Source organism: Condylura cristata, unplaced genomic scaffold, assembly GCF_000260355.1.
Source record: "Condylura cristata isolate star-nosed mole 26May11 unplaced genomic scaffold, ConCri1.0 scaffold00003, whole genome shotgun sequence".
NCBI classification, from domain to species: domain Eukaryota; kingdom Metazoa; phylum Chordata; class Mammalia; order Eulipotyphla; family Talpidae; genus Condylura; species Condylura cristata.
Window position 1 is genome coordinate 32,888,427 of NW_004567104.1, and position 13,486 is coordinate 32,901,912.

The 13,486-nt window shown below is 42.9% G+C and overlaps 1 protein-coding gene across 1 annotated transcript in view; it reads right to left on the reverse strand.

Moving 5' to 3' along the window:
* Positions 1–13,486, reverse strand: part of LOC101622634 (poly [ADP-ribose] polymerase 14-like) — a 36,707-nt gene that overhangs the window by 20,528 nt on the left and 2,693 nt on the right. The window contains exons 2-7 of the mRNA XM_004675438.1: positions 10,660–10,793; positions 9,902–9,935; positions 8,711–8,947; positions 3,725–5,970; positions 1,911–2,147; positions 1,189–1,410 (exon numbers count right to left, since the gene is read on the reverse strand). Of these exons, the coding sequence (XP_004675495.1) occupies positions 1,189–1,410; positions 1,911–2,147; positions 3,725–5,970; positions 8,711–8,947; positions 9,902–9,935; positions 10,660–10,793 (3,110 nt within the window). The remainder of the gene's footprint in view (positions 1–1,188; positions 1,411–1,910; positions 2,148–3,724; positions 5,971–8,710; positions 8,948–9,901; positions 9,936–10,659; positions 10,794–13,486) is intronic.

A 13,486-nucleotide genomic window follows, 5' to 3' on the forward strand; every position in this document is an offset into this window, starting at 1 on the left:
GACTCAGAGGCCCTGCTTTGGGCCAACCCTGTTTGACTGGGCGTTGGCCCCCAAGGGGATGGGTAACTCTGGGTGATTGATTTGGAAACTATGTTCTTTCCCATCCTTCCCCTTCTGTGTATTGTACACTAGTTACAGAAGAGCCCAGAGTGGAGTTCCTTTAGGACATCCTTCCCCTTAACACAGTAACTGTATCAAGGTCCTGTCCACTGAAGCTCTTATACACTAGAACTTGTTTTATCTCTATGTGACAATCTGCAGAACCTAGTTAGAGTGGGCAGGTTTGGGAGTTGGGGTACCTCTCCCTGTCCTATGACAAAATGACTAAGGCATGATGGGAGAAGGGCCAGGAGAGTCTATGGAGCCAGGGTCTCAGGCTCCCAGGCCTGGGGGCAGGCAGGGAAGCTGCAAGCGGTGGATGCTGACTGAGAGACTAGAGGGCACGGGGCGTTCGGCCATTGCAAACTGCCCACTCCCAGGGTGCCAGAGCCTTTGGATTGTCAGGTCACAGAGTGCATCTGGAATGCTGTGGGACATAGTTGGTTTTTAAATGCTGGCAACCGATTGACGTGTTAAAAAATTAGCCTGAGTAAAGCATATTTAGATGTTTCCAACAGCACAGCTCTTTTGCAACTTCTGTTAAAGTCTGCCTAGAACCATCTCATTCACTTTACTGATTCCATGGAAATATATTCAGTTTTACCATCATTAAAGGTCTTAAGAGAGCTAGTGGCACAATTCTGTGTAGAGAATCAATACTATTTCCGTGGCATTCCAAGTGTTTGTATAGATGACGCTTTTCAGAAAAGATGTGCAGAGTGCTCTGAATCTTTAGCAAAGAAAAGAAAGGTGGGGGCTTCACAGAAAATGGAGATTTGAAGGTTCAGGTAATTTCTGGGACTATACCATGATGTCTCCGTGATACATCTAAAAACACTCAACAATTTGTGCCCTTAGTTTATTTTGTTGTACATGTATAAGTCTAAGTCACTAAGGTAATTATGATTTATAGCAGGGATGTATCTGTTATACACCCATTCTATGATCCACATTGCCTCATAAAATGCAAGTCTCATAGACTGTTCGAAAAGCACTACTCTTTCACTCTCATATATGGGAAGTAGGTTAAGAAATGCCCCAGAGAACGTAGGGCTGAGATGCCAAAAGAGCAGAAATGAGAGACTGTACCTGGATAGTTTCATGATCCTCTGGATGCAGCAGAAACTGAACCTCCTGTAAGGAGGTAGCTTGATTTTTGCTACTGAACTTGAACACTTCTGACATGATTAGTCTGGCAAAAACAGGTTTAGGAAAGCCTAAATTTCCTGTTCCTATGGCTGGAAATGCAATGGATTTTACGGACAGGCTCTCAGTGATCTCCAAACATGTCCTGATTAAGTCTTCCATGCTCTGAAAAGAACAAAACACATCTTTATGGAATGGGAGTTAGGAAAATAAAAGACAAAGATAAACCTGATTGTGATGTCTCTTTTGTTTTCATTACAAGAGTAATCAAAAGGTGAAAAAGAAGTACAGACTAGAGGCGGTGCACTAAGAGCCCGTCCCAAACTCAAGCTCAGTCAGCAATAAAGGGAAGACCCACAGCAACCACTGTTCTAATTTCCTTCTCTTCAACTTTTCATGCCCTCGACTTGTGGCCTCACTAAACGTAGGATATATCTCTGCTGACTCTCCCCTGACTCAACACTGGTTGAGCGCTGTGCCAGTTTATGCTGCTACCAGTCCTCAGAGGAAGTCAGATATCGCCACGAGAGGCAGCCATGATGGCGGAACCTGCCGCGAGTGTGACATGGCTGTAGAGAGAGACACAGTGTTCTGTTCAATCTCCATTATACAGAAGAAGGTAGAAAGGACTCCCAGTTTCCTGGGGATGTGCAACCAGGCCCTACCTTGTATGCAGACATGCTGTCATTTCTCCAGCTGGGAGCCACCACGTGAAGCACATGCTGGCACTGCAGGTTGCAGCCACTGGTGAGGAGAACCGTGCCCACGCCCACGGCCACCGCTTGTCCAGCTGTGTTCAGTTCCTCCTGGAGTTTTGGCCCAGCTGTTCCCAAGAGGGCTTTAGAAAGGGCTCCTCTATCTAGTGCAAGATCCAGGGGAACGGAGTTGACAACAACATCGACCTTAAAGACAAAACCAAAAATTTTTTGCAAACGACTAGAAATCATCAAGCTTTACTATATTTGACCCCCTGGGCTGGCCAAGTGGGGGACAACTAACACGATCAACTTTTCTGAGACTGAATGCCCCCCTTACACAATGTGTTCCTAGATAACTTTTTTCATTGAAGAAATTCCAGGAGAGTAGAGAATTGACAGAAAGCAACAGAAAAATAGTGTTGGATCTTTGGAGGAATCCGGAGAAAGGTTCTTCAAGGCTGGTGAAAACACCAAGACCACGTGTGCACTGAGAAGGGTTGCAGCAGGGAGAGACACAGAACATCACTCGGAAAGAAAGGGAGCTGAATATTAGCATCTGTCACAGGTGGGCAGGCCTGTTTTGACAGCACAGTCCAGCCAGCCAGGCCAAAATATCTCTTGTGATAGGGAGGACGGGGCTCAGAGCTCACTCCCCTTACTGACTGTTGGCTGAATTGATTTTTAAAATTTATTTACTTTCTTTAGTAAGAAGCAAAATCAATTTAAATATTTGAACTTGTGCAATGCTAAGTATCTTAGTAAATTCACAGATCTACAACTTGTTAGCTGTGACACATGGGCAATTTTTTATTCCCTCTAAGTCCCATTTCTTCACCTGTTGTTGGAAAGCATAATAATCCTACAGTCTTGCTTATGGGAAAATGTGTATCAAGCACATAGCACAGTGTCTGGCACAGAGAAAATGATGAGTGTGAGCTACTTTTCATATAATTATATTCTATCTCTATGCAAGTAGTAAACTAATGTTAACAATTTCTTTCAAAATTTTAAACAAAAATGGAAAGCAATTTAAAACAGCAACATTACCATTCACCCTAGTGAATAGTAGAAAATCTTAAAAATCATATATATGTGATAAGGAACCTGTATTTAGAACATATAAACAACTCTTAAAGAGTCAATAAAAGAGTTAACCCAATTTGAAAGCAGGCAAAGGATCTGAGTAGACAGTTCTTCAAAGAAGAACTGTATGTAAATGGCCTTCCTACGTATACTACTCCCATGACTGTGCACAGTTGCCCAACTAAAGAAAAAGCACACTGTTGATCAGTTGGTCTGTGTGAAAAGTTTATTAATGCATTTTATAATCATGTCTCCCCCTGGTCAAACTAACAGAATTGTTCCTCCATCATACCCTGTCCGTTTCCCAATCTCCTTTCCTCGGTCCTCATCACGTTTCCTTCCTGGGGTTGTGTTGAGAGCCCCCAATCTCAGATCCACAGCTGTTCAGACCCTATGCTCTAAGTTTTCTTATCCATTATCTGCCAACTTAACCGGAATTATCGATAGCCGTGTCAAATAAGTGTTAAGTCATTGAACTGAGGTGTTATGGGGTATTTCACACAGACTAGAAACCTAGTGACCTGAATACATATTCAGTTCCCACAGATGACTGGCCAGGCTTGTAGGAAATGTCTTTTAGCAAAGTTCTAAACACCTTACTTTGAGTTGGGACTTGGGCTGGGCATGGATTCTCTCCTTGAGCCCGTCTTTCTTTCAGACTGGAGACAACCTGGGGGAGTGTGAATCGGGTCACTCACCGCAACACTCTGCACTTCTCCTTTCACCAGCAGGACCCTCAGGCCTTCTGGGGTCAAGAGAACTTGTCCATTCCCATGATCTTGTCTCAAGTCAGGCTGTTCGGCTGCTGGCACACTGGGCAGGGAGGCGGCATCAGCTTCAGGTCGGGTGTCTTTAAACAGAGCTCTCACAGCGCTGGCAAAGGCCTCCACAGTCGTCTCAGCCGTATCCACTAGGTAAATTTCCTTCAAGGCGCATCCATCTGACTTGTGTTGGAAAAACCCCTTGACAGCTGAAACGATGGTCTCCACACACTGAGACAGGGGAAAGCCAAAGATTCCAGAACGAATAGCAGGGATGGCGATGGACTGACAATTGTGCTTTTCAGCCAAACGAAGACTTTCTTCCACAGCGCTCTTCAACTCAGATACACACCTCTGGGCCTCTTGTGCACTCCACCGGGGCCCAACTGCATGGATCACGTGTCTGTATGGGAGCTTGCCTGGCTTGGAGATGGTGGCTCGGCCAGGTAGGATCTTGCCAGTTCTCTTCACTATCTGGTCACAGTCGGCTTGGAGCTCAGGGCCCCCTGCTTTTAAGAGAGCAGCAGCAAGGCCTCCAATGAGCTTGAGCTCCTCATTGGCTGCATTCACCACCACTTCCACAGGAAACCCTGCCAGGTCGCCCTGCTGCACAACCAGGGACACTCCAGGGGCCAAGTCTGCCCGACAGAAGCGTTTCTGCCCATCGGCGCCTCCCTCCTTTCCTTCATTCTCCTGTAGTTCGATGAAACAACCAAACAGCCTTTTGACCTCACCTCTATAAAACTGTTCTTTCTCCTGAAATATCTGCCTGGCTCCTGGTTGATCAATACAGATACTTTTAATGCAAAGAGAATCCCAGGCTTGCAAGATGAAGTCTATTCCCTTCAGGACTTCTACCTTTGGACCAGTAAATAAAATTCCTTTTGGAACTCTTTCATTTTTGTCTAGAATAAAATCTACCTGCATGTTTGACTTCCTAAACTTTTGCAAAAATGACCTCTCTTCCGTCCTTAAATAGTCAATAATCAAGAAAGACTTGATTTCAACTATCCGCGTTATGATCATGTGTTTGTCCAGAAAGTCAAAAAGTGAGTCATGGATTTTATTTACTTCTTTCACACAGCCAGCCACGATGACCTCAGACTTGACATCTGAAGTTAACTCACTGATTATGACAGTCTTTGAGGGAGAATTAAATTGCTTTTCCAACCTGCAAGTGAATCCTTTCCATTTCCTGCCATTGAGAACTTCTCTATCCTCAACACATATGCGCTGATAAGTTAAGGCTCTGGTGATATGACTTTCAGCTTCTAATAGGACTTCAGAATTACAACTGGTTAAGAGAACATTTGGACCCTTTAGCTCATAAATTGCAGGAATTTTCTGTGCTATAAAAAGAGACTTAGAGAATTCTGCAGAGTCTACCTGTTGTAAAAACTGTAAGATCTCAGGGAGAACCTCAATGTGTTTCTGAGCCATGGCGTACACTTTTTCCAGGACTTCACACTTCATCTTATACACAGCTGCAGGAAGCCCTTTGATAACCATGTGTTGAGAGGCTTTGTCATAGAGAATCTCCACCTTTGGGTCTTCCGTCAGTGTACCACTGTGGCACAAGAGAGGAAATCTCCCTGGAGAAAGGGACACTTTTTCCTTCAGACTTTGCTGTTCCCTTTTAATTCTTTGAATGGTGCCTTCTGTTAATTCTATGAGTTTTGCCTCCATCTTTTGTACATCCTCTGATCTTCCCACCAAAGTGACGATCTCCAGCAGTGTATCAAACTCAACCAGCACACTGTTGTCTTTTAGGTCACTTTTTCTGGTGTCCCACATGATAGTATCCACCTTAAATGAGGAGACTTTATAATTAGACTTGATGTGAGCAAAGGTTGAGGAAGCATTTTTCTGCCAGCTCTTGATTCTCTGTCTTCCTTGATGGAGCAAGGAGGGTGCAGGTCTGATGGTCACTTCCCTGTTGAGTTCAGACCACGTGAGCTCACAGTGACAGCGTCTCATTTCATCATTTATCTCCTCGATCAGTTGGTTCTGTTTGTGCAAGAACTCCCACAAGGGAATGTCCAAGGATTCTTTGAAGGGTGCTGGAAGCTTGCTCAGAGGCTTCTCCTTTCTACACAAGGTTGTGCCCAAGGATTGGTAGTATGGGAGCACAGAGAGTGGCATTTTATTGAGCTGAAGTTGCTTGGTCATGATGGTGTCAACCACTTAAAGGAAAGAAAAAAAACTAAGTATTTCGATGTCATGTTTCAAGGATAAAAAGAACACTTTCCTTCTCTAGGGTAATAAGTCTTAATGTTTGTGGACTTCAATGTTACGTTATTAAAAACCACACTAACTTCATATATAAATAACCCCATACAAAGACTTCAAGGACTTCACTGGTATTCTTTGTTTAGTGGAAAATTTTCAGTTTCTCTCACTCTTCATTCAAATTCTATTAGGTTAGTTCCATTTTGTGTTTCTGTGACAAAGCCCATCATGTTCAGTAATAGACATCAGTTTTTTCACAAGCCTGGTGATAATGTCTATTCAGCATAAGGAAAATTTTGGTGGTCAACATGAAGGTCTTGTCAAAATCATGGTATTTGCTTCTCCTGTACAGTCTTACAATTTAGTTTCATACATGACATAAATTCCCTTAATGCCTCTAAGCGGAGGAGTGTAGCAATAATAAATAATATTATAATTATTTTATTATCATTAATACAACTAATAATCATCATGGAATATTGTCAGATACATTTTTAAGTGTTTAACATTTAAGTCATTGAGTTCTCACAACAACCCTTGACATCCAGAAGTTTCTATCAACACAATCCACAAGTGACATCTCCACAAATGAAAACTAAGTCAAAATGGACTCAATGTATAAACATAAGACCTCAAATTATGAAGTACAGAGATGAAAACATAGGCTAAACACACCATGATATTGGCTTCAGAGATGTCCTTGGGTACTAAACTACACAATAAGGGAAACAAAACATAAACAGATACTAAAGTAACATCAAATAAAACGTCTCTGCATGGCAAAAATAAAACTATTCTTAAAATGAAAAGACACCCTACTGAATGAGAAGAAATATTTACGCACCTTACGTCTAACAAGGGGCTAATATCTAAGATCTAATAAATAATTCACACAACTTGCCATAAAGAAAATACAAATAACCAAATCAAAAAATGGGAGAAGAGGTAAAATGACACTTCTCCAATGAAGATTACAGATTACTAACAGACATGTTAAAAAATGCTGTCATCACCATTATCATAGAAGTCAAATAAAAACTCAATGAGAGGCCTTCCCTGGTGGCGCAGGGGGTTAAAGCACAGCACTAAGAAGCTTACGTCACTTCCACATGAGTTCGATCCCCGCCTGCCCTGGAGGTGATCCACATGACACCGCAGACCTCTCCTGACCCACCCGCTGCTCCCCTCAGCAGTATACTTCATCGATCTGCCTGTTCTGCTCCCCACTCTGTCTCTGATGAATCCTCTCACCCTCTGCATCTCTGGCCTGTACCCCAGTTCTGTATGAATAAATGAATAAATTAAAAAAAAAACTCAATGAGATACCACTCACCCCTTGAAAATGACCTATGTCAAAACGACCAGCATTACCAAGTCTTGGTGAGGATGTGGTGGGGATGCTGGGGATGGTGGTAAGATCTCTGGTATGAATCCTTACAATGTTGGTGGGAATGTAGAATGGTCAGCACTATGTAAAACAATATGAAGTTTTCTCAAAATATTAAAAATACATTGAAGGACACAAGTGGTTAAAGCACATCACTAGGAAGCTGGCCCCAGCCACTGCAGCAGAAGTTTGATCCCAGGCCAGGGAGGTGACCTACATGGTGTGGCAGACCTCTCCTGTCTCACCTGCTCCTCCCCTCTGCAGTGTACTTCACAATCTGCCTGTTCTGCTCCCCATTCTGTCTCTGGTGGATCATCACTGCCCATGCACCTCTGTCCTGTACCTAAGTTCTGTATGCCTAAATAAATAAATCTTTAAGAAAATATAAAAATAGATTCATCATATGATCCACCAATTCCACTTCTAGATATCTAACCAAAGACTATAAGACACTAATTCAGAGGAATACATATACTCGTATGTCCACTGCAGCACTTTTTACCATCAAACTATGGAAACAATCTAAGTCCCCAAAGACAGACCAGTGTATTAAGATGGAGATGACATCTGAATAATACTCAGCTATTAAAAAAGTGACTCCAACCATTTGTGACAACATGGAGGGAGCTAGAGGTTATTATGATAAGAGAAATAAGTTTATAGGTCAAAGACAAATACCAAATGTTTTTTCTCATTGTGGGATATAAAGACAGAAAAAAAATCTAAATGAAATCTTGAAATCTGACTGTAGAGTTGAGGCTACCATCTGAGGAGAGTGGAGGCTGGACGCAAAGGGAACAGACATAAGTTTTTGGTCTGTCATAAGTTGAGACTTAGGAATTCGTTTTTATCTTCCAAAATTTAACATTGATTCTCTAAAGTTTGGATCACTGGACACATCATGTATCACATACCTGATGAACACAATTGTAAGTTGGATTTTCAATGAAATAACTGGTAACTATTAATATCTGTTAAATAGTTTAGGTTGGGCCCTCCCTGGTGGTGCAGTAGGTTAAAGCACAGCACTAAGAAGCTAAAGCCACTTCAGCAAGATTCGATCCCTGCCCAGGAGGTTACCCACATGGGGTGGCAGACCTCTCCTGACCCGCCCGCTGCTCCCCTCAGCAGTGTATTTCAGTCAGTCTACCTGTTCTGCTCCCCACTCTGTCTCTGGTGAATCCTCTCACCACCCCTGCACTTCTGGCCTGTACCCCAGTCCTGTATGAATAAATAAATAAATCTTTAAAAAAATAGTTTAGGTTATGCCAGATAAAGATTATAAAATCAGACTACAACATATTTACCTTTTCTGTCCAAAAATTCAATCAGAGCAGAACTCTCTTCAGGAGAATATTCAACTTTGGTAACGCTTCCTCCTCCATTATCAGGGTTTTCAAATACAAGTTTTAATTCACAGACATCAACACCAGGTGGCAGGTTTTCCACCCTGATTGTTCTTGTGACTTCCAGCGGTCTTGGAGAAAGCTGAAGTTGTTTCTCAGCAGAGACCTTGGCACAATCAGCAACAAATTTCATGACATCTAAAAATACATAGGTGAACAAATAAACACATTAGACAATTCTGCTTTTCTGATATGAAATTATCTGGATATTATTAAAAATAAGGGGGAGTTAAGCACTACTTTTTAGATGCTAGATTTTAATTGCTGATAACAATTTTATGCCTAAACCCGCCATTCTTGAACCAGGCCCGTATAAATGTCTTATTTGGATTACTGCCCAGAACTGTGTCCCTGTCTCCTGGCACAACCCTCTCCATCCCTGTTTGATGTGGCCACCTGATTGGTCTCACTACAATACAAGTATTCTGGTTTCCCTGCTTTCTGAAGTCATTCAGGGTGCATTCCCTGCAGACATGAGTTATGCTACTTAGCTAGGCTTACCTGCCCTTGGCTTTTTGACCCCACGCTAATTTGTATTCAACACTTCTGAGTATTCTCTGTATTCTCTGGTATTCAAATGTGGCCACAAATATGAGTCTGTTGAAAGCTCTCTCTTTTTTTTTTTTTTTTTTTGGCCTGTGGTGTTTATCCAATTTTGTATGCTTAATATGGTCTTCTGCAAATTTTTATACTCATTTTACTGCTCTTTCTGAACTCAACCCAACTACCTTTTCCAAATTAATAGGTAGTGATGGTGGGCCTATGTATGCCAGCACTGTGCTAGCTAGCTAGCACCTGGAGATACACAAGCTTGGTTTACACACATTTCATGTAGCTTATTCCCCTCCTTTCCATTGCTAGGTGTTTCTTTGCTACTGACAAGCTGTTCTCATCCTTCTCACCTGAACCTAGGAACTCGAAGGTCAAGTCTAGATTTGCCCTCTATATCTGTGGCACAAAGTATATAGACAATACACACCCTCAGCAGTGCGCAGGTAGCAAACTCTGCCTTGTAAAACCAAGAAGAGGGGACTGGCCAGGGGAATGCCCTCTTGAAGAAAAAGCAAAGCTACCTCAGTGGGGAGACCTTACCTGGCTCTTTGGCATGGCCTTGGGTCTTGGATTCCTAAAACCCAAACAATAAAGTAGCATTAATGAATTAGCAATCATGTCTTTACATTGACAAAGTATCTCTGGGCACAGCCTAAGGCCTCAGGACTTAGAAAACAATGAAGTGTCTTCCGGAGTGATGCAGTTGGGTGCCTCAGGGGTCTGGTGCATCAGCTCAATCAGCAGAACAAACAGGTACAAACAAGTCAGGATAACAGAAACCCCTAACATTGTTCTTGGTGTGAGGCAAGATCTAAACCAGAGTCACAGTGTAGCTTAAGCCCCTTTCCGTACTTAACATTCCCCGAGCAGTCATTGAGCAAGCACCGTGCCTGGTTCACGTTCACGACCGAATGAAGTCTTCCAGTTTCATCCTCAGCAGCCAACCGCCCCCCACAGGGACTCTATTCCAGTTCAGGAAACATCAGGGCATGCAGTGTGGGTCACCAACCCCTCAAACCAGTGGTGAAATGAAACAAACATACTAAGTCCTATATTGCACCCTGGACACGCCCTAAATCTGACATCTCAACCAACATTATTGTAACCTCCAAATCTTGTCTTTTCTAAAAGTGTCAAAAATCAAACACAAACTGTCCCCTATTCATTATTCCATATCTACTCTTCATACACTTATCCCCTCTATTTTGTAAGTTTGAGTTACACTTCTCATTTCACAGTATTTTCTCATTGCAATCCCCTCCCACATACCTTGCAAAAAAACCCACTCTTTTACTTACCTCCACTGAAACTTCCTCCACAATGGCATTGTGGACCTTGTTTGGGGTTGTGGGCAACTTGACAGTTAACTTGAATGTTCCTTTTCCAGGCCAAACTAACTCATGGTTGTCTCTATCCAGGACTCTCTGCCGAACTGAAATTTTAAAAATTTAAAGACCAATTGTCAAGCACTCTTCATTCACGAAATTATCCTATGACTTCCATAGTCTTCATCATGATAAATCAATGGCTTGGACATTTCCAAAGAGAGGTCTTATGTAGCAAAAAGAGGAAAACTGAGCAAGACACAAATTTCATTCCATCTTTGAAGTTATCATCTCTTAAAAAGATTTATTTACTTATGCATACAGGAGCTGGGGTACAAGCCGGAGGTAGAGTGGGTGAGGAGGAGTGAGAGTATTTACCAGAGACAGTATGGAGAACAGAACATGCAAATTGACTGATACGCTGTTGTGGGGAGCAAGGGGTGAGAAATACTGCAACTCAACCCCTTGCATCACCAGGGAGGGCCCTGAAGTTAACAATTTTAACTGTGAATATCTTTCTAATAAAAATACAAAGTCTGTCTTCTGGTCTATTGTAAGTAGTTAATGAAGATTGTTTTCTATGTGTGTTCAGTGGATAAATGAGCATTATAAAGCGCTTAGTAACTTACCTGAGTTCATTAGGTACTCAGAAAGGTAGCAATATTTTACAGTGAAGAAACGAAAGGATTTCTCAGGCTGAGACAGTAGGTTGGGGCTTAAGATGGAACCATGATCTAGGAAAGTGGCCATGGGTAGACGGCCAGCAGCCTAGAGTTTCAATCAGATCTTTCACCTGCGATAGCAAGATACTCACATCTGATAGTGAAAAGAAGAGAAAAGAAGGGAGGGGGAAATTGCAAAAGGAAAAAGAATGAGCACATCAGGCATTGGACTGCAGTGAACAAACTGCAGTGGACAGAAGAGTAGAGAACCCTGGAGCTGAACTCCAGTCTTCCCTGAACTTGCTGAGTGACTGAGAAAAGAGCTTAACTTCCCTTAAGCCTGTTCCCTCATTAAAGAGGTGTTGCTGAACATGTTCTGTTACTCGCACAGGAAAGATGTGAGTGTAAGTCATAAGCAGGAGCAATCAGAGAGAGGAAAGGAAAGTCAGCGTCTCTCAGACAGTGGAAAAGCGGGAGCAGGTTGATACAGCAAATGGGCTCTCAGATAAGCATTTGCAGATTTGTCTTCTTTGACAAATTTATGACAGAATTGGTTTTCCCAGAGCTCTTAATTGATTGTGAGTATGTTCTCCTTGCAGTTCCTCTTCCTTGACAGGTTTAGGGTCAAGGAAAGGAATCCCAAACAAAAACAAATGGTGGGAAAGCTTCCGACTTCTCTTCCTCCCTGTGCTGCCCCTGCCCCCTCCCCATTACTCTTGCTGATTCCCCATTTTTGTTTGTCTTTGTGTAAATAAAGGCTGGTGCCCACTGGTCTCCATCCCAGCACTAACTTTTACACCCTCCCCTTTGCGGACACTCACCCACCTCCCCTTTTCTTTGTTGAACATTGTATAAATAGCCCTGTAACCTGCCAAAGAGCAGGACAGTGGTCTTTCGGACATGAGTCTGCTGCCCTCCTCATTTGTCGACAAATAAAACCACTTTCCTTTTCCTCAAACTCTGTTTCCTTTTATTGGCGGAGGGAAACTGAGACCAGCGTTCAGTAACAAGGTGAGTCTAGAGGTGGAGGTGAGCCCAACATAGCCGAAGGCTCAGACGTCCAGGTGAAGGGAGCCAGTTTCGTGCCTTTGCTATTCACACGGCAGCTCTGCCCTGTCCAGGGTTAGCAGATTACATGCGACATGGTGACCCTTGGTGATGGGGCCAGAAACATGCACGTGAATCTCTCAAGAGGGCTTGAGTCGTTTTCTCATTTTGACTATCCATTAAAGGGGTGGAAGAAGGGAAGGCTGAACTGGATGTCTAACTCAGAAGTTGGGGGGGGAGCCAGACTCCTTATCTCTCTTTATGAGAGAGCACATGCTTCAACTTGGACTTATAAGAGGCTGTCCTCATTAGAATGAAGGCTGGCTGGGGGCCAGTAAAGACCCCAAAGCCAGAGACCAAGCTGAGGTGGTGTTTAAACAGCCTCCTGACCTACTGACTGAGAATATAATTGTGATTGAGGAGAGCTCAGACTGAGGAAGAGATTTGCCTGAAAGAGTAACCTACAAGCAATAGTTTTTTAAGCCCAGTTGTCTTGAGTCATGAACTCCCTGCTGCCTTCCTGGTATGATTCTCTAGACTGTGACAGAGTCCTGTCCAGGCGTCTGAACGGCCAGCCTGTTCTGAGACTGTGTCGCACATCTGGGCAGCTCTATTTCCAGAGAGTAGATGGTGGCTATATCAGTATGTGATCCCCAATGAGGAAAAGGTGAATCTGGAGGGGAAAAGAGAAAAACTCTGTGACCAGTCTCCCTTCCCCTCGTGGGCAGTCGGCTTCTGCAGCCAGCACTTCCACTACGTTTGATTTAAAGAGAAGATGGATTCTCTGGCCCCCATCTGCCAATAATCAGGAGCAAACTGAAAGCAAAAGGATGCTAATGTCCACATTTGAGCAGGACTGCAATCCATTTACAAACAACTTTTCAGAAATTCAGTGAACACATAAAAATATTTTAACTTCCATGAAAAACTGTTTGGAGGTTCCTCAAACTGCTAAACATGGAGCTTCCCTACGACCCAGCAATCCCACTCCTAGGTATCTACCCAAAAGACAAAAAAACACTGATTGAAAAAGATACCTGTACCCCCATGTTTATTGCTGCTTTATTTACAATTGGAAAAACATGGAAGCA